Genomic DNA, 25,628 nt, shown 5'->3' on the forward strand with positions numbered 1-25,628 from the left:
AAATGTTTTTACACAAATTATATTCAAAATCTCTCACAGCGAAAAAACATTTTCAAGTTTCCATTTGCTAAATTGTGCTCCGAGTCTAAAGCATGGATCTCTTCTATTCAAATAGAAGACCATTCCTCGTTTAGCAGCAGTACATGTAACAGCAAGTCTTTGCCAACTCAGGGTTAGCTTTCCTTGTGAAAATCCCAGAATGCACTCTGTCTTTACTGCCTTTATCCATTATCTCCAAGGAAAATAAACGTGGCCCAAATGATTTGATTCTCTGGCCTTGATAATGTCTAGATTGCTCAGAAAGTGTGTTTTCTAAAAAATAAAATTAAAAGCTCACACAGTGAAGGGTTTCAAAGTAGGTGACGGACATGTTCTCGTCCCAGGCCTAAATGTGTACCGCCGCTTGGCCCACTGGCTTCATAAAGCACACAGCGGCGACGTCTCCTCCTCACGGGGGACTGAACAACTCTTCACTCATTCCATTGGTCCCCTGTGAGCAGACCCACAGGTCCCTCAGACCTTGTAGTATATATTAGTAGGACTCTGTGGAGGCATCTCCTGTACCATATAAGCAGGATGTCTGTAGTCTCCACCGACCCTCTCATGGTGCCCACAGAACACGGAGTCAGAGGGCCTCGGAGGAAACACCGCGTGGCTGGGCTCTGACCGGATGTCCTCGCTCCTCCCTCCGTAGCTGTCTCTCGTGGCCGTGGCCAGGGTGTTGAGGGACAGAGACTGTTGGACGTCCCTGTCCGGCGTGGCGTGGCGCCTGTGGTACCGCCACACCACCATCAGTAGGACCGCGATGACCAATAGGAGGAGGACGATGCCACAGGCCACGCCAACGAAGAGTCCGACCTCAGAGCCGATGGATCCACCATCTGTTGACGAGGCTCTGCCTTCTGTGTCAATGTCTCCTTCGCTGTGAGTGATTTCTGAGAGAGAGAGAGAGAGAGGGGGAGAGAGAGAGAGGGAGGTGAAGAGAGAGAGAGAGAGAGAGAGAGAGAGAGAGAGAGAGACAGAGACCCAAGGGGACATCAGAGAGAGAGAGAGACAGAGAGAGAGAATGGGAGAGAGCAAGGGGACATGAGTGAGAAAGAGAGAGGGAGAATGCGAGACCGAGGGGAATTGAGAGAGAGAGAGAGAGACCAGGCGGACATAGAGAGAGAGAGAGAGAGAGACCAAGGGGACATGAGAGAGAGAGAGAGAGAGTTTTAATGCAAAGACAAAGAAAGAACTTAAGAATGATTAGATTCTCCTTGTACAGACAGAGGTCTACTGGTGTAAAGGGTAAAGGAGAGTTAAACAGAAACACATTAAGACCCCTCAGTATGTCCCCCTCTACAGTCCTATTGAATAACACTTCCCACTACATTGAGTTAAACAAATACATACCAGCGTTGTTCGTCACATCATTGTCTTTAATGGGAAGCTCCTTGTCTGGGGCCTCGGGGTGCTGAGGGGGGAACCTGGTGGGGGACTCTTCAGGGAGAGGAAGGGGTTTGGAGGAAACTAGAATAGATCAAACACACCTCATTATACTACAATACAGTATTCACACCAACAGCCAGGTCATTATACTACAATACAGTATTCACACCAACAGCCAGGTCATTATACTACAATACAGTATTCACACCAACAGCCAGGTCATTATACTACAATACAGTATTCACACCAACAGCCAGGTCATTATACTACAGTACAGTATTCACACCAACAGCCAGGTCTTTATACTACAATACAGTATTCACACCAACAGCCAGGTCATTATACTACAATACAGTATTCACACCAACAGCCAGGTCATTATACTACAATACAGTATTCACACCAACAGCCAGGTCATTATACTACAATACAGTATTCACACCAACAGCCAGGTCATTATACTACAATACAGTATTCACACCAACAGCCAGGTCATTATACTACAATACAGTATTCACACCAACAGCCAGGTCATTATACTACAATACAGTATTCACACCAACAGCCAGGTCATTATACTACAATACAGTATTCACACCAACAGCCAGGTCATTATACTACAATACAGTATTCACACCAACAGCCAGGTCATTATACTACAATACAGTATTCACACCAACAGCCAGGTCATTATACTACAGTACAGTATTCACACCAACAGCCAGGTCATTATACTACAATACAGTATTCACACCAACAGCCAGGTCATTATACTACAGTACAGTATTCACACCAACAGCCACGTCATTATACTACAATACCATGGTAACCTAACCTCTGGTCACCATAGTAACCTAACCGCTGGTCACCATAGTAACCTAACCTCTGGTCACCGAAGTAACCTAACCTCTGGTCACCGTAGTAACCTAACCTCTGGTCACCATAGTAACCTAACCACTGGTCACCATAGTAACCTAACCTCTGGTCACCATAGTAACCTAACCTCTGGTCACCATAGTAACCTAACCTACGTAGGTGCGCGTTGTACCTTTTCCTTTTCAATCAGGATTACGTGTTTTGATTGCACGTCGTTTGAGCGCCCTCCAATTCTTTCCATGATCAATATTTATTTACAGACAGTGTGGTAAATGTACAGTCTATTCATAGTTAAGTTAACTTCATATTTAAATGAACTGCAACGTGATTCTCGGCCCATGTAGGCCACCTACTCATATTAGGCACGCTTGAACTCGCACACCCAACGAGGAGAGGAGAGAGAGGCTACTGGAGTTGAAGCAGCGAATTCTGTGCGTGAATAATGTGAAAAATATTCGTTTTTAATTCAATCGGGCGGCGAACGGATACAAAGCTGAATGACGACCGTTTCCAAATTATCTACAGCACAACAAAAATATGATCATCCCAAAGTCCCCCGTCTGACCATCCGAAGCATGAAAAATGCAGACCATGTCACAATGAACCCTGTCAGGACCTGCAGGTCACGCAGGAATGCAGCTATGGAGCCAGACCATGTCACAATGAACCCTGTCAGGACCTGCAGGTCACGCAGGAATGCAGCTGTGGAGCCAGACCATGTCACAATGAACCCTGTCAGGACCAGCAGGTCAGGCAGGAATGCAGCTGTGGAGCCAGACCATGTCACAATGAACCCTGTCAGGAATGCAGCTGTGGAGCCAGACCATGTCACAATGAACCCTGTCAGGAATGCAGCTGTGGAGCCAGACCATGTCACAATGAACCCTGTCAGGACCTGCAGGTCACGCAGGAATGCAGCTATGGAGCCAGACCATGTCACAATGAACCCTGCAGGTCACGCAGGAATGCAGCTATGGAGCCAGATAGCTGCCAAAAGGTTGAACATACGTATCGTTAGGATCATAAAAGAATCCATACATAAAGTGTTAGAATTGTGAGAAAAGCCATGCGTGAAACATGACACGTAAAAGTAGATCTGTAAATGTACAAATTCCTTATGTTAACGACTATGAATGAACATTTACATGTTGAACTCTTACATCTGACTTTACGTCTCCCTTTACTCGTTACAGATCTTTTTTAGACGAACAAACTTTTGTCAATAATGTGGCATCTGCAAAGGGCATGATCTGAATGTAGCTCATCGAAGTTAGCTAGTCCATCAAGCAACTAAAAGACATGAACGTAAGTAGTCAAAGTTAGCTAATCAATCAGGCAACTAAAGGACATGATCTGAACGTAGCTAGTCAAAGTTAGCTAGTCAATCAGGCAACTAAAAGACATGAACGTAGGTAGTCAAAGTTAGCTAGTCCATAAAGCAACTAAAAGACATGAACGTAGGTAGTCAAAGTTAGCTAGTCCATCAAGCAACTAAAAGACATGAACGTAGCTAGTCAAAGTTAGCTAGTCAATTAAGCAACTAAAGGACATGATCTGAACGTAGCTAGTCGAAGTTAGCTAGTCAATCAAGCAACTAAAGGACATGAACGTAGCTAATCAAAGTTAGCTAGTCCATCAAGCAACTAAAGGACATGAACGTAGCTAGTCGAAGTTAGCTAGTCCATCAAGCAACTAAAGGACATGAACGTAGCTAGTCAAAGTTAGCTAGTCAGTCAACTATTTAGTTTAAAATGTATATAGAGTTTATATTTAGAGGCCAGTGAGACAATTATTAGGAATCAATTTGCAAGTATGAATGTCCTGCTGTGAATCAAAAATACCCTTGCAGATGTTGAATTCACAGCAGAACATGCATACTTGTAGATGGATTCTTAATAATTGGCTCACTGGCCTCGAAATACATGTTAAACTAAATAGTTGAAGGAGCACGTGCAGGGGCTGATAGGGAAAACAGATCTGGCAATAAGAATAGGCTATAGATAGTCTTGACCATTTGGGCTTCTGAGTGGCGCAACATACTGTAACTCCATCCCTCTAATCCAACTCCATCACTCCAACACAACTCCATCTCTCCAACCTAACTCCATCTCTCCAACCAAACTCCATCACTCCAACACAACTCAATCCCTCTAATCCAACTCCATCCCTCTAATCCAACTCCATCCCCCTAATCCAACTCCATCCCAACATAACTCCATCCCCCTAATCCAACTCCATCCCAACATAACTCCATCCCTCCAACATAACTCCATCCCTCCAACATAACTCCATCCCTCCAACATAACTCCATCCCTCTAATCCAACTCCATCCCTCTAATCCAACTCCATCCCTCTAATCCAACTCCATCCCTCCAACCCCATCCCTCTAATCCAACTCCATCCCTCTAATCCAACTCCATCCCTCCAACATAACTCCATCCCTCCAACATAACTCCATCCCTCCAACATAACTCCATCCCTTCAACCCAACTCCATCCCTCCAACACAACTCCATCACTCCAACACAACTCAATCCCTCTAATCCAACTCAATCCCTCTAATCCAACTCCATCCCTCTAATCCAACTCCATCCCCCTAATCCAACTTCATCCCAACATAACTCCATCCCCCTAATCCAACTCCATCCCAACATAACTCCATCCCTCCAACATAACTCCATCCCTCCAACATAACTCCATCCCTCTAATCCAACTCAATCCCTCTAATCCAACTCCATCCCTCTAATCCAACTCCATCCCCCTAATCCAACTTCATCCCAACATAACTCCATCCCCCTAATCCAACTCCATCCCAACATAACTCCATCCCTCCAACATAACTCCATCCCTCCAACATAACTCCATCCCTCTAATCCAACTCCATCCCTCTAATCCAACTCCATCCCTCCAACCCCATCCCTCTAATCCAACTCCATCCCTCTAATCCAACTCCATCCCAACATAACTCCATCCCTCTAATCCAACTCCATCCCTCCAACATAACTCCATCCCTCCAACATAACTCCATCCCTCCAACATAACTCCATCCCTCCAACGTAACTCCATCCCTCCAACATAACTCCATCCCTCCAACATAACTCCATCCCTCCAACATAACTCCATCCCTCCAACATAACTCCATCCCTCCAACATAACTCCATCCCTCCAACATAACACCATCCCTCCAACATAACTCCATCCCTCCAACCTAACTCCATCCCTCCAACATAACTCCATCCCTCCAACATAACTCCATCCCTCCAACATAACTCCATCCCTCCAACATAACTCCATCCCTCCAACATAACTCCATCCCTCCAACATAACTCCATCCCTCCAACATAACTCCATCCCTCCAACCCAGCTCCATCCCTCCAACATAACTCCATCCCTCCAACATAACTCCATCCCTCCAACATAACTCCATCCCTCCAACATAACTCCATCCCTCCAACATAACTCCATCCCTCCAACATAACTCCATCCCTCCAACATAACTCCATCCCTCCAACATAACTCCATCCCTCCAACTCCAACTCCATCGCTCCAACCCAACTCCATCCCTCCAACATAACTCCACCCCTCCAACATAACTCCACCCCTCCAACATAACTCCATCCCTCCAACATAACTCCATCCCTCCAACATAACTCCATCCCTCCAACATAACTCCATCTCTCCAACATAACTCCATCCCTCCAACATAACTCCATCCCTCCAACATAACTCCATCCCTCCAACATAACTCCATCCCTCCAACTCCAACTCCATCGCTCCAACCCAACTCCATCCCTCCAACATAACTCCACCCCTCCAACATAACTCCACCCCTCCAACATAACTCCATCCCTCCAACATAACTCCATCCCTCCAACATAACTCCATCCCTCCAACATAACTCCATCCCTCCAACATAACTCCATCCCTCCAACATAACTCCATCCCTCCAACATAACTCCATCCCTCCAACATAACTCCATCCCTCCAACATAACTCCATCCCTCCAACATAACTCCATCCCTCCAACCCAACTCCATCCCTCCAACCCAACTCCATCGCTCCAACCCAACTCCATCGCTCCAACCCAACTCCATCCCTCCAGTTAAATAAAGGTGAAATAAAAATAAATAAATAACTCCATCCCTTCTTTCATTCAGGTATTGTATGTGTGTTAGGGCAGCAGCAACACAGGTAGTCTACATTCTAGTTAATTACCATAGGCCTTGTAAAATATCTAGACGAGCTGACTAACGAGCGGATTTACATGAATCATCAAGGATCAGCTGACCAGACACGTTTCCTGGCGTCAGTCATGTGACTGCAACTGGCTTGTTTACAGTTTGTGATGCTGATGAGTGTTGATGCAGAAATAAATAGTCCTCTGTTCAAAGTATTTATTTTGGTTATGAATTATGTAAACAGGGAGGTTGGTGCCCTTTTTTTCTCTCAATTTGAACACTTGCCCCCTTAAAGGTCTGTGTACGGCCCTGCCCTGGTATGTCTGTCACACTCTCTACCAGTATCATGATGTATCAGACACAGGTGATAAACAGCAAACCCTTCAGAAACACTCTCTCAAGTATTCATATAAACTCTCATTCTATCAATGTCTTTCTTCCCCACACAGACAAGCACACACACACAGACAAACACACACACAGACAAACACACACACAGAGACACAGAGACAGAGACACACACACAACACAATACACACACACAACACAATGCACACACACAGACCGAGACACACACACAGCACAATACACACACATAACTTACTCTGTCCTACTCTCAGTACCAGCTTCATGGATGTGGCTCTACACACCCCTCCATCAGTGTTGTCCAGGCCCTGTAGAGAGCTGGTGGAGGTCGCTGAGAAAGACAGGGAGGGAGGGAGGGAGGGAGGGAGGGAGGGAGGGAGGGAAAGAGAGAGAGAGGGAGGGAGGGAGAGAGGGAGGGAAAGAGAGAGAGAGGGAGGGAAAGAGAGCGAGAGGGAGGGAAAGAGTGAGGGGAGGGAGGGAAAGAGAGAGCGAGAGGGAGGGAAAGAGAGAGAGGGAGGGAAAGAGAGCGAGAAGGAGGGAAAGAGAGAGACAGGGAGGGAAAGAGAGCGAGAAGGAGGGAAAGAGAGAGGGAGGGAGGGAGGGAGGGAGGGAGGGAGGGAGGGAGGGAGGGAGGGAGGGAGGGAGAGAGAGAGAGAGAGAGAGAGAGAGGGAGGGAAAGGGGAGGGAGGGAGGGAGGGAGGGAGGGAGGGAGAGGAGGGGAGGGAAAGAAGAGAGGGAGGGAGGGAAAGAGGGAGGGAGGGAGGGAAAGAGGGAGGGAGGGAGGGAGGGAGGGAAAGAGGGAGGGAGGGAGGGAGGGAGGGAGGGAGGGAGGGAGGGAGGGAGGGAGGGAGGGAGGGAGGGGGGAGGGAGGGAGGGAGGGAGGGAGGGAGGGAGGAGGGAGGGAGGGAGGGAGGGAAAGAGAGCGAGAGGGAGGGAAAGAGTGAGGGAGGGAGGGAAAGAGTGAGGGAGGGAGGGAAAGAGAGGGAGAGGAAGAGTGAGGGAGGGAGGGAAAGAGTGAGGGAGGGAGGGAAAGAGAGAGGGAGGGAGGGACAACATTGAATAGATAAATAGTAAACATATCCCGACTTCAGCACTTGTCAGTATTTGCTATTCAGACTTGCCTTAACGCCTTGATCACACCGATAGTGTAAGGCGTTTTGGGACACCAGAAGTACATTACTTTCCAATGGAACGCTGCGTTAGCCTTTTGCAGCTTTGCGTTGCAGAGCCAGTTGCGGTGCGTTCTGTGTGGTGCATACATTTGGATTGATCGAATGTACTCCTCCAATTGTATGCAGTGATGGCTTGACAGAAATAGTAGCAGAAGGTGAATGTTGAACTTTGCCTACACCATTTTGCGCGTAAAATGCTGTAGGTGTGATCAAGACATTATCCAGTTGTGTTAACGCGCTCTGCGGGTGTGGCTACCTTGCGCACTCGGAATACATTTAATTCAACCGCTGAAAACCTTCCCACGAGCCCAACAGTTTTCAATCAATGGGGGTTTTCAATACGTTTATCTTAAGCCATCCCTTTATTATGGTATACCTTTTAATTTGAATTTTGTCCACAGACTCAATAGGGGCGGCCTAGTTAAAATAAAGGTTAAATACAAATAGAACGGGATCAGAATATAGGGATCCATTTTTTTATTTTATTTTATTTTATTTCTCCTTTATTTAACCAGGTTGGCAAGTTGAGAATAAGTTCTCATTTGAACCTGCGACCTGGCCAAGATAAAGTGTAGCAATTCGACACAAACAACAACACAGAGTTACACATGGAGTAAACAAACATACAGTCAATAATACAGTAGAACAAAACAAAACAAAAAGTCTATATACAGTGAGTGCAAATGAGGTAAATTAACGAGAGAAAGCCATCTAAATATATGCATATTCGTCTCCGTTTCAGCACCTAGTGGTAGATTTAAAAATACTCTGATTTTGTAGATTATTTGGGCACATTTCAGCAGTGGTGGGAAAAGTTCCCAGTAAAAGTAAAGATACCTTATTATAAAATGACTCAAGTAAAAGTGAAAGTCACACAGTAAAATACTACTTGAGTAAAAGTTTTAAAGTATTTGGTTTTAAATATACTTAATAAGTATCCAAAGTAAATGTAATCGCAAAAATATACTTAAGTATCAAAAGTAAAAATCATTTAAAATGACTTCTATTAGGCAATCCAAACAGGCACAATGTTCTTGTTTTTTAAATATGGTCACTCAGGCATAGTTTATGGATGTGCTCTGTTTAGTGAGTCCTCCAGATCAGAGGCAGTGTCCAGGGATGTGCTCTGTTTAGTGAGTCCTCCAGATCAGAGGCAGTGTCCAGGGATGTTCTCTGTTTAGTGAGTCCTCCAGATCAGAGGCAGTGTCCAGGGATGTGCTCTGTTTAGTGAGTCCTCCAGATCAGAGGCAGTGTCCAGGGATGTGCTCTGTTTAGTGAGTCCTCCAGATCAGAGGCAGTAGAGATGACCAGGGATGTGCTCTGTTTAGTGAGTCCTCCAGATCAGAGGCAGTGTCCAGGGATGTTCTCTGTTTAGTGAGTCCTCCAGATCAGAGGCAGTAGAGATGACCAGGGATGTTCTCTGTTTAGTGAGTCCTCCAGATCAGAGGCAGTAGGGATGACCAGGGATGTGCTCTGTTTAGTGAGTCCTCCAGATCAGAGGCAGTAGGGATGACCAGGGATGTGCTCTGTTTAGTGAGTCCTCCAGATCAGAGGCAGTAGAGATGACCAGGGATGTGCTCTGTTTAGTGAGTCCTCCAGATCAGAGGCAGTGTCCAGGGATGTGCTCTGTTTAGTGAGTCCTCCAGATCAGAGGCAGTAGGGATGACCAGGGATGTGCTCTGTTTTGTGAGTCCTCCAGATCAGAGGCAGTGTCCAGGGATGTGCTGTTTAGTGAGTCCTCCAGATCAGAGGCAGTAGGGATGTCCAGGGATGTTCTCTTGATAAGTGTGTGAATTGGACCATTTTCCTGTCCGGCTACGCATTCCAAATCTTCTACTACTACTACTACTACTACTACTACTACTACTACTACTAGTAGTAGTAGTAGTTTAAAGTATTTTTACCGAACTACTTTACACCACGGAATCTTAGGGTTGGGAAAGTATGTATGAATCATTCAAATGGTTTGGAGAGCCTTTACGCACGAAATATCTTGATGAATAAAAAAATACAGCGGGTTGATTCACCCTGAAAGTTGTCGTGTCCACGTTCAATCCATGACATATTGGAAGGTGGAAACATTTGTAGAATAGGGGGTTGAACAATAATCCTATAAATCTCCCCGAATTATCACTAATCATGGGAACTGTATAACAACGGTCCAGGCGTCGTGAACCGAGCACCAGGCTCCAGGTTTAACCTGCTAAGTGTTGTCTGAGTTTCATCAGGATTAAAATAGGCTACATGTTGTACATTATTTGCACAACGTTAGCCTGATATGATCCCACTAATGCTAGCGAACCTCGGGAACAACTACACAGACGTGACAGACGTGACAGATGAAAGAAAACCCACAAAATAGATGTATGTGGGTTTTTACTGACGGTGGCTCCCGATAGTAGATCATATTTAACCCGATACAAACGGAGAAAAATAAAACGGAGAAAAAGCCCGGGCATATAATTAAAACGTACCAAAGCGCACACATCAACTCGGCAGGTTCAACCCTACAGAAGACTATAGATTGAGCGCCCAAATGTCATCCACGTAAATGATAAAGGGCACAAAAAATGAAAATGAGCCTATTTTCACTGTGGAAAAAGGGGGTCGCCATACATATCATGTTGATATGATTTTCAGTTTGCTTCCATATAACTGGTTTCACATTCGGCTCCAGGGATTATAAAGAAAGACCATCTAAAACAATTGAGATGTGTATTTACAATCCCCTTCTCCAAACAGATGACTAATGTACATACCTCTTATCAATGCCTCTTATCAATACCTCTTATCAATACCTCTTATCAATAGATCTCATCAGTAGGTAATGACAGTGCATGGTGAATGGTGTCTGATTTACCTAGGTCTTATCAATAGATCTCATCAGTAGGTAATGACAGTGCATGGTGAATGGTGTCTGATTTACCTAGCTCTTATCAATAGATCTCATCAGTAGGTAATGACAGTGCATGATGAATGGTGTCTGATTTACCTAGCTCTTATCAATAGATCTCATCAGTAGGTAATGACAGTGCATGGTGAATGGTGTCTGATTTACCTAGCTCTTATCAATAGATCTCATCAGTAGGTAATGACAGTGCATGGTGAATGGTGTCTGATTTATCTAGCTCTTATCAACAGATCTCATCAGTAGGTAATGACAGTGCATGGTGAATGGTGTCTGATTTACCTAGCTCTTATCAATAGATCTCATCAGTAGGTAATGACAGTGCATGATGAATGGTGTCTGATTTACCTAGCTCTTATCAATAGATCTCATCAGTAGGTAATGACAGTGCATGGTGAATGGTGTCGGATTTACCTAGCTCTTATCAATAGATCTCATCAGTAGGTAATGACAGTGCATGGTGTCTGATTTACCTAGCTCTTATCAATAGATCTCATCAGTAGGTAATGACAGTGCATGGTGAATGGTGTCTGATTTACCTAGCTCTTATCAATAGATCTCATCAGTAGGTAATGACAGTGCATGGTGAATGGTGTCTGATTTACCTAGCTCTTATCAATAGATCTCATCAGTAGGTAATGACAGTGCATGGTGTCTGATTTACCTAGCTCTTATCAACAGATCTCATCAGTAGGTAATGACAGTGAATGGTGAATGGTGTCTGATTTACCTAGCTCTTATCAATAGATCTCATCAGTAGGTAATGACAGTGCATGGTGAATGGTGTCTGATTTACCTAGCTCTTATCAATATATCTCATCAGTAGGTAATGACAGTGCATGGTGAATGGTGTCTGATTTACCTAGCTCTTATCAACAGATCTCATCAGTAGGTAATGACAGTGCATGGTGAATGGTGTCTGATTTACCTAGCTCTTATCAATAGATCTCATCAGTAGGTAATGACAGTGAATGGTGAATGGTGTCTGATTTACCTAGCTCTTATCAATAGATCTCATCAGTAGGTAATGACAGTGCATGATGAATGGTGTCTGATTTACCTAGCTCTTATCAATAGATCTCATCAGTAGGTAATGACAGTGCATGGTGTCTGATTTACCTAGCTCTTATCAACAGATCTCATCAGTAGGTAATGACAGTGCATGGTGAATGGTGTCTGATTTACCTAGCTCTTATCAACAGATCTCATCAGTAGGTAATGACAGTGCATGGTGAATGGTGTCTGATTTACCTAGCTCTTATCAATAGATCTCATCAGTAGGTAATGACAGTGCATGGTGAATGGTGTCTGATTTACCTAGCTCTTATCAACAGATCTCATCAGTAGGTAATGACAGTGCAAGGGGAATGGTGTCTGATATACCTAGCTCTTATCAACAGATCTCATCAGTAGGTAATGACAGTGCATGGTGAATGGTGTCTGATTTACCTAGCTCTTATCAATAGATCTCATCAGTAGGTAATGACAGTGCATGGTGTCTGATTTACCTAGCTCTTATCAATAGATCTCATCAGTAGGTAATGACAGTGCATGGTGAATGGTGTCTGATTTACCTAGCTCTTATCAATAGATCTCATCAGTAGGTAATGACAGTGCATGGTGAATGGTGTCTGATTTACCTAGCTCTTATCAATAGATCTCATCAGTAGGTAATGACAGTGCATGGTGAATGGTGTCTGATTTACCTAGCTCTTATCAATAGATCTCATCAGTAGGTAATGACAGTGCATGGTGAATGGTGTCTGATTTACCTAGCTCTTATCAATAGATCTCATCAGTAGGTAATGACAGTGCATGGTGTCTGATTTACCTAGCTCTTATCAATAGATCTCATCAGTAGGTAATGACAGTGCATGGTGAATGGTGTCTGATTTACCTAGCTCTTATCAATAGATCTCATCAGTAGGTAATGACAGTGCATGGTGAATGGTGTCTGATTTACCTAGCTCTTATCAATAGATCTCATCAGTAGGTAATGACAGTGCATGGTGTCTGATTTACCTAGCTCTTATCAATAGATCTCATCAGTAGGTAATGACAGTGCATGGTGAATGGTGTCTGATTTACCTAGCTCTTATCAATAGATCTCATCAGTAGGTAATGACAGTGCATGGTGTCTGATTTACCTAGCTCTTATCAATAGATCTCATCAGTAGGTAATGACAGTGCATGATGAATGGTGTCTGATTTACCTAGCTCTTATCAATAGATCTCATCAGTAGGTAATGACAGTGCATTGTGAATGGTGTCTGATTTACCTAGCTCTTATCAATAGATCTCATCAGTAGGTAATGACAGTGCATGGTGAATGGTGTCTGATTTACCTAGCTCTTATCAATAGATCTCATCAGTAGGTAATGACAGTGCATGGTGAATGGTGTCTGATTTACCTAGCTCTTATCAATAGATCTCATCAGTAGGTAATGACAGTGCATGGTGTCTGATTTACCTAGCTCTTATCAATAGATCTCATCAGTAGGTAATGACAGTGCATGGTGAATGGTGTCTGATTTACCTAGCTCTTATCAATAGATCTCATCAGTTGGTAATGACAGTGCATGGTGAATGGTGTCTGATTTACCTAGCTCTTATCAATAGATCTCATCAGTAGGTAATGACAGTGCATGGTGTCTGATTTACCTAGCTCTTATCAATAGATCTCATCAGTAGGTAATGACAGTGCATGGTGAATGGTGTCTGATTTACCTAGCTCTTATCAATAGATCTCATCAGTAGGTAATGACAGTGCATGGTGAATGGTGTCTGATTTACCTAGCTCTTATCAACAGATCTCATCAGTAGGTAATGACAGTGCATGGTGAATGGTGTCTGATTTACCTAGCTCTTATCAATAGATCTCATCAGTAGGTAATGACAGTGAATGGTGAATGGTGTCTGATTTACCTAGCTCTTATCAATAGATCTCATCAGTAGGTAATGACAGTGCATGATGAATGGTGTCTGATTTACCTAGCTCTTATCAATAGATCTCATCAGTAGGTAATGACAGTGCATGGTGTCTGATTTACCTAGCTCTTATCAACAGATCTCATCAGTAGGTAATGACAGTGCATGGTGAATGGTGTCTGATTTACCTAGCTCTTATCAACAGATCTCATCAGTAGGTAATGACAGTGCATGGTGAATGGTGTCTGATTTACCTAGCTCTTATCAATAGATCTCATCAGTAGGTAATGACAGTGCAAGGGGAATGGTGTCTGATATACCTAGCTCTTATCAACAGATCTCATCAGTAGGTAATGACAGTGCATGGTGAATGGTGTCTGATTTACCTAGCTCTTATCAATAGATCTCATCAGTAGATAATGACAGTGCATGGTGAATGGTGTCTGATTTACCTAGCTCTTATCAATAGATCTCATCAGTAGGTAATGACAGTGCATGGTGAATGGTGTCTGATTTACCTAGCTCTTATCAATAGATCTCATCAGTAGGTAATGACAGTGCATGGTGAATGGTGTCTGATTTACCTAGCTCTTATCAATAGATCGCATCAGTAGGTAATGACAGTGCATGGTGAATGGTGTCTGATTTACCTAGCTCTTATCAATAGATCTCATCAGTAGGTAATGACAGTGCATGGTGAATGGTGTCTGATTTACCTAGCTCTTATCAATAGATCTCATCAGTAGGTAATGACAGTGCATGGTGAATGGTGTCTGATTTACCTAGCTCTTATCAATAGATCTCATCAGTAGGTAATGACAGTGCATGATGAATGGTGTCTGATTTACCTAGCTCTTATCAATAGATCTCATCAGTAGGTAATGACAGTGCATGGTGAATGGTGTCTGATTTACCTAGCTCTTATCAATAGATCTCATCAGTAGGTAATGACAGTGCATGGTGAATGGTGTCTGATTTACCTAGCTCTTATCAATAGATCTCATCAGTAGGTAATGACAGTGCATGGTGAATGGTGTCTGATTTACCTAGCTCTTATCAATAGATCTCATCAGTAGGTAATGACAGTGCATGATGAATGGTGTCTGATTTACCTAGCTCTTATCAATAGATCTCATCAGTAGGTAATGACAGTGCATGGTGAATGGTGTCTGATTTACCTAGCTCTTATCAATAGATCTCATCAGTAGGTAATGACAGTGCATGGTGAATGGTGTCTGATTTACCTAGCTCTTATCAATAGATCTCATCAGTAGGTAATGACAGTGCATGGTGAATGGTGTCTGATTTACCTAGCTCTTATCAATAGATCTCATCAGTAGGTAATGACAGTGCATGGTGAATGGTGTCTGATTTACCTAGCTCTTATCAATAGATCTCATCAGTAGGTAATGACAGTGCATGGTGAATGGTGTCTGATTTACCTAGCTCTTATCAATAGATTTCATCAGTAGGTAATGACAGTGCATGGTGAATGGTGTCTGATTTACCTAGCTCTTATCAATAGATCTCATCAGTAGGTAATGACAGTGCATGGTGAATGGTGTCTGATTTACCTAGCTCTTATCAATAGATCTCATCAGTAGGTAATGACAGTGCATGGTGAATGGTGTCTGATTTACCTAGCTCTTATCAATAGATCTCATCAGTAGGTAATGACAGTGCATGGTGAATGGTGTCTGATTTACCTAGCTCTTATCAACAGATCTCATCAGTAGGTAATGACAGTGCATGGTGAATGGTGTCTGATTTACCTAGCTCTTATCAATAGATCTCATCAGTAGGTAATGACAGTGCATGATGAATGGTGTCTGATTTACCTAGCTCTTATCAATAGATCTCATCAGTAGGTAATGACAGTGCATGGTGAATGGTGTCTGATTTACCTAGCTCTTATCAATAGATCTCATCAGTAGGTAATGACAGTGCATGGTGAATGGTGTCTGATTTACCTAGCTCTTATCAATATATCTCATCAGTAGGTAATGACAGTGCATGGTGAATGGTGTCTGATTTACCTAGCTCTTATCAATAGATCTCATCAGTAGGTAATGACAGTGCATGGTGAATGGTGTCTGATTTACCTGGCTCTTATCAATAGATCTCATCAGTAGGTAATGACAGTGAATGGTGTCTGATTTACCTAGCTCTTATCAATAGATCTCATCAGTAGGTAATGACAGTGCATGGTGAATGGTGTCTGATTTACCTAGCTCTTATCAATAGATCTCATCAGTAGGTAATGACAGTGCATGGTGAATGGTGTCTGATTTACCTAGCTCTTATCAATAGATCTCATCAGTAGGTAATGACAGTGCATGGTGAATGGTGTCTGATTTACCTAGCTCTTATCAATAGATCTCATCAGTAGGTAATGACAGTGCATGGTGAATGGTGTCTGATTTACCTAGCTCTTATCAATAGATCTCATCAGTAGGTAATGACAGTGCATGGTGAATGGTGTCTGATTTACCTAGCTCTTATCAATAGATCTCATCAGCAGGTAATGACAGTGCATGGTGAATGGTGTCTGATTTACCTAGCTCTTATCAATAGATCTCATCAGTAGGTAATGACAGTGCATGGTGAATGGTGTCTGATTTACCTAGCTCTTATCAATAGATCTCATCAGTAGGTAATGACAGTGCATGGTGAATGGTGTCTGATTTACCTAGCTCTTATCAATAGATCTCATCAGTAGGTAATGACAGTGCATGGTGAATGGTGTCTGATTTACCTAGCTCTTATCAATAGATCTCATCAGTAGGTAATGACAGTGCATGGTGAATGGTGTCTGATTTACCTAGCTCTTATCAATAGATCTCATCAGTAGGTAATGACAGTGCATGATGAATGGTGTCTGATTTACCTAGCTCTTATCAATAGATCTCATCAGTAGGTAATGACAGTGAATGGTGAATGGTGTCTGATTTACCTAGCTCTTATCAATAGATCTCATCAGTAGGTAATGACAGTGCATGGTGTCTGATTTACCTAGCTCTTATCAACAGATCTCATCAGTAGGTAATGACAGTGCATGGTGAATGGTGTCTGATTTACCTAGCTCTTATCAATAGATCTCATCAGTAGGTAATGACAGTGCATGGTGAATGGTGTCTGATTTACCTAGCTCTTATCAATAGATCTCATCAGTAGGTAATGACAGTGCATGGTGTCTGATTTACCTAGCTCTTATCAACAGATCTCATCAGTAGGTAATGACAGTGCATGGTGAATGGTGTCTGATTTACCTAGCTCTTATCAATAGATCTCATCAGTAGGTAATGACAGTGCATGGTGAATGGTGTCTGATTTACCTAGCTCTTATCAATAGATCTCATCAGTAGGTAATGACAGTGCATGGTGAATGGTGTCTGATTTACCTAGCTCTTATCAATAGATCTCATCAGTAGGTAATGACAGTGCATGGTGAATGGTGTCTGATTTACCTAGCTCTTATCAATAGATCTCATCAGTAGGTAATGACAGTGCATGGTGAATGGTGTCTGATTTACCTAGCTCTTATCAATAGATCTCATCAGTAGGTAATGACAGTGCACGGTGAATGGTGTTATTTCTATCAGGAAAAATAAAGTCCATGTTCTTCAAACTTGGAACCGGCAGGTTCACCATACGTTCCTCACGCACATTCCTGCTCTCTCTCGAACACACACACACACACACACACACACACACACACACACACACACACACACACACACACACACACACACACACACACACACACACACACACACACACACACACACACACACACACACACACACACACACACACACACACACACACACACACACCCCCATTAGGACCATTTGGTTCAGATGACAGCTTCTCATGCTTCTAGCTAGGTTGCCATGAGAGCTCACGTCATATCTGTCTCATGCTGTTAAAAGCATTGTGTGATTTGGGGCATGTAAGCTCTTAGAATCACAGTGTCTGCCGTCCATGGAGGAGTAGCACTGTCAGAGAGTCTCAGAGCCCTGGGAGGTAGAGGAGGAGACAAGGGGGGAAGAGGATGAGGAGGAGGAGGACTGTCAGGAGGAGGAGGAAGAGCACTGTCAGAGAGTCTCAGAGCCCTGGGAGGTAGGGGAGGAGAGGAGGAGGAGGAGGAGGAGGAGGAGGAGGAGGAGCACTGTCAGAGAGTCTCAGAGCCCTGGGAGGTAGGGGAGGAGACAAGGGGAGAAGAGGAGGAGGAGGAGGAGACGAGGGGTAAAGTTTCAGTACATGGTGAGACTAGCTCTCTGGATACTTCCCAAATAGCTCCCTGTTCCCTATATAGAGTGCACTACTTTTGAAAGCTCTGGTCTAAAGTAGTACACTATATATAGGGAATAGGGTCCTATAGGGTCTGGTCTAAAGTAGTGCACTATATATAGGGAATAGGGTTCTATAGGGCTCTGGTCTAAAGTAGTACACTATATATAGGGAATAGGGTTCTATAGGGCTCTGGTCTAAAGTAGTGCACTACATAGGGAATAGGGTTCTATAGGGCTCTGGTCTAAAGTAGTGCACTACATAGGGAATAGGGTTCTATAGGGCTCTGGTCTAAAGTAGTGCACTATATAGGGAATAGGGTTCTATAGGGCTCTGGTCTAAAGTAGTGCACTATATAGGGAATAGGGTTCTATAGGGCTCTGGTCTAAAGTAGTACACTATATATAGGGAATAGGGTTCTATAGGGCTCTGGTCTAAAGTAGTACACTATATATAGGGAATAGGGTTCTATAGGGTCTGGTCTAAAGTAGTACACTATATATAGGGAATAGGGTTCTATAGGGCTCTGGTCTAAAGTAGTACACTATATATAGGGAATAGGGTTCTATAGGGCTCTGGTCTAAAGTAGTGCACTATATAGGGAATAGGGTTCTATAGGGCTCTGGTCTAAAGTAGTGCACTATATAGGGAATAGGGTTCTATAGGGCTCTGGTCTAAAGTAGTACACTATATATAGGGAATAGGGTTCTATAGGGCTCTGGTCTAAAGTAGTGCACTATATAGGGAATAGGGTTCTATAGGGCTCTGGTCTGAAGTAGTGCACTATATAGGGAATAGGGTTCTATAGGGTCTGGTCTAAAGTAGTGCACTATATATAGGGAATAGGGTTCTATAGGGTCTGGTCTAAAGTAGTGCACTATATATAGGGTTCTATAGGGCTCTGGTCTAAAGTAGTGCACTACATAGGGAATAGGGTTCTATAGGGTCTGGTCTAAAGTAGTGCACTATATATAGGGAATAGGGTTCTATAGGGTCTGGTCTAAAGTAGTGCACTATATAGGGAATAGGGTTCTATAGGGCTCTGGTCTAAAGTAGTGCACTACATAGGGAATAGGGTTCTATAGGGCTCTGGTCTAAAGTAGTGCACTACATAGGGAATAGGGTTCTATAGGGCTCTGGTCTAAAGTAGTGCACTATATATAGGGAATAGGGTTCTATAGGGCTCTGGTCTAAAGTAGTGCACTACATAGGGAATAGGGTTCTATAGGCTCTGGTCTAAAGTAGTGCACTATATAGGGAATAGGGTTCTATAGGGTCTGGTCTAACGTAGTGCACTACATAGGGAATAGGGTTCTATAGGGCTCTGGTCTAAAGTAGTGCACTACATAGGGAAAGGGTTCTATAGGGTCTGGTCTAAAGTAGTGCACTATATATAGGGAATAGGGTTCTATAGGGCTCTGGTCTAAAGTAGTGCACTACATAGGGAAAGGGTTCTATAGGGTCTGGTCTAAAGTAGTGCACTATATAGGGAATAGGGTTCTATAGGGTCTGGTCTAAAGTAGTGCACTATATAGGGAATAGGGTTCTATAGGGCTCTGGTCTAAAGTAGTGCACTATATAGGGAATAGGGTTCTATAGGGCTCTGGTCTAAAGTAGTGCACTATATAGGGAATAGGGTTCTATAGGGCTCTGGTCTAAAGTAGTGCACTACATAGGGAATAGGGTTCTATAGGGCTCTGGTCTAAAGTAGTACACTATATAGGGAATAGGGTTCTATAGGGTCTGGTCTAAAGTAGTGCACTACATAGGGAATAGGGTTCTATAGGGCTCTGGTCTAAAGTAGTGCACTATATAGGGAATAGGGTTCTATAGGGCTCTGGTCTAAAGTAGTACACTATATAGGGAATAGGGTTCTATAGGGTTTGGTCTAAAGTAGTGCACTACATAGGGAACAGGGTTCTATCTGGGATGCAGTATTTCTCTCATGCTACACTGGGCTTGAAGACGCACAGAGACGCTGCCTGGGTGACCAACATGTCCATGATAACACAACCACTGCTGAACTAGATGACAGGATAGCAGGCGGCCAGGGAAGATGGCAGTTTCCTCTGAACAGACATGAGTACTTGTCTATACAGTCGATACTGTTTACAGTGGCTTGTGAAAGTGTTCAACCCCCTTGGTTTTGTTGCCTTACAAACTGGAATTAAAATACATTGGGGGGGGGGGGGGGTTGTATCATATGATTTCACAACATGCCTACCACTTTGAAGATGCAAAATATTTTTTATTGTGAAACAAACGAGATAGTAGACAAAAAAAAAACAGAAAACTTGAACGTGCATAACTATTCACCCCCACAAAGTCAATACTTTGTAGAGTCACCTTTTGCAGCAATTATAGCTGCAAGTCTCTTGGGGTATGTCTCTATAAGCTTGGCACATCTAGCCAATGGGATTTTTGACCATTCTTCAAGGCAAAACTGCTCCAGCTCCATCAAGTTGGATGGGTTTTGCTGGTGTACAGCAATCTTTAAGTCATACCACAGATTCTCAATTGTATTGAGGTCTGGGTTTTGACTAGGCCATTCCAAGGCATTTAAATGTTTCCCCTTAAACAACTCAAGTGCTGCTTAGGGTCATTGTCCTGCTGGAAGGTGAACCTTCGTCCCAGACTCAAATCTCTGGAAGACTGAATCAGGTTTCCCTCAAGAATTTCCCTGTATTTAGCGCCAGCTATCATTCCTTCAATTCTGACCAGTTTCCCTGACGATGAATAACATCCCCACAGCATGATGCTGCCACCACCATGCTTCACTGGGGATGCTGTTCTCGGGGTGATGAGAGGTGTTGGGTTTGTGCCAGCGTTTTCCTTGATGGCCAAAAAGCTCAATTTTAGTCTTATCTGACCAGAGATCCTTCCTCCATATGTTTGGGGAGTCTCCCACATGCCTTTTGGCGAACACCAAATGTGTTTGCTTATATTTTTATTTTAGCAATGGCTTTTTTCTGGCCACTCCCCCGTAAAGCCCAGCTCTGTGGAGTGTACGGCTTCAAGTGGTCCTATGGACAGATACTCCAATCTCGAATGTGGAGCTTTGCAGCTCCTTCAGGGTTATCTTTTCTTTGTTGGCTCTCTGATTAATGCCCTCCTTGCCTGGTCCATGAGTTTTGGTCTCTTGGCAAGTTTGTTGTTGTTCCACATATATATTTTTTTAATAATATATTTGATGGTGCTCTGTGGGATGTTCAAAGTTTCTGATATTTTTTTATAACCCAACCCTGATCTGTACTTCTCCACAACGTTGTCCCTGGCCGGTTTGGAGAGTTCCTTGGTCTTCATAGTGCCGCTTGCTTAGTGGTGTTGCAGACTCTGGGGCCTTTCAGAACAGGTGTATATATACTGAGATCATGTGACACTTAGATTGCACACAGGTGGACTTTATTTAAATAATTATTTGACTTCTGAAGGTTTCATCAGATCTTATTTAGGGGCTTCATAGCAAAGGAGGTGAATAGATATCCACCACTTTTCAGTTGTGTCTCTCAACACAACGGACTCTCAACACAATGGACTCTCAACACAACGGACTCTCAACACAACGGACTCTCAACACAATGGACTCTCAACACAACGGACTCTCAACACAATGGACTCTCAACACAACGGACTCTCAACACAACGGACTTTCAACACAATGGACTCTCAACACAATGGACTCTCAACACAATGGACTCTCAACACAATGGACTCTCAACACAATGGACTTTCAACACAATGGACTCTCAACACAACGGACTCTCAACACAATGGACTCTCAACACAACAGACTCTCAACACAATGGACTCTCAACACAATGGACTCTCAACACAATGGACACTCAACACAACGGACTCTCAACACAATGGACTTTCAACACAACGGACTCTCAACACAATGGACTCTCAACACAATGGACTCTCAACACAACGGACTCTCAACACAACGGACTCTCAACACAACGGACTCTCAACAAAACGGACTCTCAACACAACGGACTCTCAACACAACGGACTCTCAACACAATGGACTCTCAACACAACGGACTCTCAACACAACGGACCCTCAACAAAACGGACTCTCAACACAACGGACTCTCAACACAATGGACTCTCAACACAATGGACACTCAACACAATGGACTCTCAACACAATGGACTCTCAACACAATGGACACTCAACACAACGGACTCTCAACACAATGGACTTTCAACACAATGGACTCTCAACACAATGGACTCTCAACACAACGGACTCTCAACACAACGGTCTCTCAACACAATGGACTCTCAACACAACGGACTCTCAACACAATGGACTCTCAACACAATGGACTCTCAACACAATGGACTCTCAACACAATGGACTCTCAACACAACGGACTCTCAACACAACGATCTCTCAACACAACGGACTCTCAACACAATGGACTCTCAACACAACACTTCACAGACTAGTACCTAAAACAACTATTGACCAATAACCTTCATGTGGGCGTGGCCTGGCACAAATGCATATAAATCAGTCAAGGATATTTGTATTGTAACAAAACAACACTCAATATATGCATGAACGTTCATATCGACCACACGGTAGCACTATAACGGGCACACGTACTCAGGGATATGTCTAGATAACCCACACAATATTTCAGACACCACTGGCCCAAATTTTTGATGAAACTGGATGCAAGTCTTGCCATTGAGATCCAGCATTTACAAAATAACACTGATTAGCCCAAAGGGGGGGCATCGTTCGTAGGGGCATGTTTTACTGTCACCTTGTTTTAACTTAATTCAATGGCCATTGATTTCAACGAATGAGTTTACAACAATTCTACCTTTGCAGAGGTATGTGGTATAAACCCCTTAGGGCTGTAGCATAGAGAGTGGTTGAACTAAGTCTACTCACAGGTGATATAGTATTCCCTTCCCTTGAAAAACTCCAGGCCCCAGAGATTAGGGCTGAACTCCTGGAACTTGAAGGTGAACTTCACGTCTCTGTCCGGCTTGTCACAGTTGAGTAACGGAGTGTCCGATTGGCTGATGCTGCAGCTGTGGAGTTGTTCCCGGGTCACCAGGTACACGCGGTAGTACTCCGGCTCCTTGTTCTCCACCACCCCTGGCCTCACCCGGGGACACACAATGTCCATTTTATCCCCTATCTGAGGGAACAGGACCAGCCCCCGTCCAGGAGAGAACCTGTGGAATAGGAGAGAGAGAGAGGGAGAGAGAGAAAGAGAGACAGAGACAGAGAGGGAGACAGAGAGACAGAGAGAGAGAGACAGAGACAGAGAGACGGAGAGAGAGAGAGAGAGAGAGAGAGAGAGGGAGAGAGAGAGACAGAGAGAGAGAGAGAGAGAGGGAGAGAGGGAGAGAGAGAGAGAGAGAGAGAGAGAGAGAGAGAGACAGAGAGACAGAGAGAGAGAGACAGAGACAGAGACGGAGAGAGAGAGAGAGAGAGAGAGAGAGAGAGAGAGAGAGAGACAGAGAGAGAGGGAGAGGGAGAGAGAGACAGAGAGAGAGAGAGAGGGGAGAGGGAGAGAGAGACAGAGAGAGAGAGAGAGAGAGAGGGAGAGAGAGAGAGACAGAGACAGAGACAGAGAGGGAGACAGAGAGGGAGAGAGGGAGAGAGAGAGAGAGAGAGAGAGAGAGAGAGAGGGAGGGAGAGAGAGAGAGAGGGGGAGAGGGAGAGAGAGAGGGAGGGGGGAGAGGGAGAGAGAGAGGGAGGGAGAGAGAGAGAGAGGGGGGAGAGGGAGAGAGAGAGGGAGGGAGAGAGAGGGGGAGAGGGAGAGAGAGAGAGGGAGGGAGAGAGAGAGAGACAGAGAGAGAGAGAGAGAGACAGAGAGAGAGAGAGAGAGAGAGAGACAGAGAGAGAGAGAGACAGAGAGACAGAGAGAGAGAGAGAGAGAGACAGAGAGACAGAGAGACACAGAGAGAGAGAGAGACAGAGAGAGAGAGACAGAGAGAGAGACAGAGAGAGGGAGACAGAGAGAGGGAGAGAGACAGAGAGACAGAGAGAGGGAGACGGGGGGAGGGAGAGAGAGAGAGAGAGAGAGAGAGAGAGACAGAGAAACAGAGAGAGGGAGAGAGAGAGAGACAGAGAGAGGGAGAGAGAGAGAGACAGAGAGAGAGACAGAGAGACAGAGAGAGAGACAGAGAGACAGAGAGATGAGTTTTACAACCAGAATGACTGGGATGTTGTCTTTTTGAAGTGGTTATATTGCATAAGAATCGACTGTACCGACCTGGGATTTGAAGAATTCCAATAGACGGAATCCAGGACGAGAGCAGAGCAGCTGGGACTCAGGTGGACAACCAACACTCCTAAACAGAACCAGCAGACGCTGCCGGCAAACATCAATATCACAAGACGAGGTGTTCACCAAACTATTTAGTTTTCCATGTCAGTAACGCTGAAAAGAACACTGTCTCCTCGCATCTTTCTAATCCCTAACGTCCCAGGTCAGATTGAATGGCAGGTTGGGAATAACTCCAGTCCGTTCTAATGTCCCAGATTGAATGGCAGGTTGGGAATAACTCCAGTCCGTTCTAACGTCCCAGGTCAGATTGAATGACAGGTTGGGAATAACTCCAGTCCGTTCTAATGTCCCAGATTGAATGGCAGGTTGGGAATAACTCCAGTCCGTTCTAACGTCCCAGGTCAGATTGAATGGCAGTTTGGGAATAACTCCAGTCCGTTCTAATGTCCCAGATTGAATGGCAGGTTGGGAATAACTCCAGTCTGTTCTAATGTCCCAGATTGAATGGCAGGTTGGGAATAACTCCAGTCCGTTCTAATGTCCCAGATTGAATGGCAGGTTGGGAATAACTCCAGTCCGTTCTAATCTCCCAGATTGAAGGACAGGTTGGGAATAACTCCAGTCCGTTCTAATGTCCCAGATTGAATGACAGGTTGGGAATAACTCCAGTCCGTTCTAATGTCCCAGATTGAATGGCAGGTTGGGAATAACTCCAGTCCGTTCTAATGTCCCAGATTGAAGGACAGGTTGGGAATAACTCCAGTCCGTTCTAATGTCCCAGATTGAAGGACAGGTTGGGAATAACTCCAGTCCGTTCTAATGTCCCAGATTGAATGACAGGTTGGGAATAACTCCAGTCCGTTCTAATGTCCCAGATTGAATGGCAGGTTGGGAATAACTCCAGTCTGTTCTAATGTCCCAGATTGAATGACAGGTTGGGAATAACTCCAGTCCGTTCTAATGTCCCAGATTGAATGGCAGGTTGGGAATAACTCCAGTCCGTTCTAATGTCCCAGATTGAATGGCAGGTTGGGAATAACTCCAGTCCGTTCTAATGTCCCAGATTGAATGGCAGGTTGGGAATAACTCCAGTCCGTTCTAATGTCCCAGATTGAATGGCAGGTTGGGAATAACTCCAGTCTGTTCTAATGTCCCAGATTGAATGGCAGGTTGGGAATAACTCCAGTCCGTTCTAATGTCCCAGATTGAATGGC

The 25,628-nt window shown here is 44.1% G+C and overlaps 1 protein-coding gene across 1 annotated transcript; it reads right to left on the bottom strand.

Annotated features, from left to right (window-relative positions):
* Positions 1-513: 513 nt before the first annotated feature.
* Positions 514-24,512, bottom strand: LOC135535188 (ephrin-B2a-like). Its single transcript, XM_064961892.1, has 5 exons — positions 24,400-24,512; positions 23,064-23,353; positions 7,089-7,181; positions 1,396-1,512; positions 514-917 (listed from the first exon to the last, which is right to left on the bottom strand). The coding sequence occupies exons 1-5, from the start codon at positions 24,510-24,512 to the stop codon at positions 514-516; spliced, it is 1,017 nt and encodes a 338-aa protein (XP_064817964.1).
* Positions 24,513-25,628: the final 1,116 nt, after the last annotated feature.

The sequence above is a fragment of the Oncorhynchus masou genome, unplaced genomic scaffold (genome assembly GCF_036934945.1).
Source record: "Oncorhynchus masou masou isolate Uvic2021 unplaced genomic scaffold, UVic_Omas_1.1 unplaced_scaffold_459, whole genome shotgun sequence".
Lineage (NCBI taxonomy): Eukaryota > Metazoa > Chordata > Actinopteri > Salmoniformes > Salmonidae > Oncorhynchus > Oncorhynchus masou.

Excerpts from the sequence above, each read along its gene's own strand:
- LOC135535188 (XM_064961892.1), bottom strand. The coding sequence starts at position 24,512 with ATGTTTGCCGGCAGCGTCTGCTGGTTCTGTTTAGGAGTGTTGGTTGTC. Across the intron at positions 7,182-23,063 it reads AAGGGAATACTATATCACCT|CGACCTCCACCAGCTCTCTA; the intron begins GTGAGTAGACTT and ends TGTCTTTCTCAG. Across the intron at positions 1,513-7,088 it reads GGTACTGAGAGTAGGACAGA|TTTCCTCCAAACCCCTTCCT; the intron begins GTAAGTTATGTG and ends GATCTATTCTAG.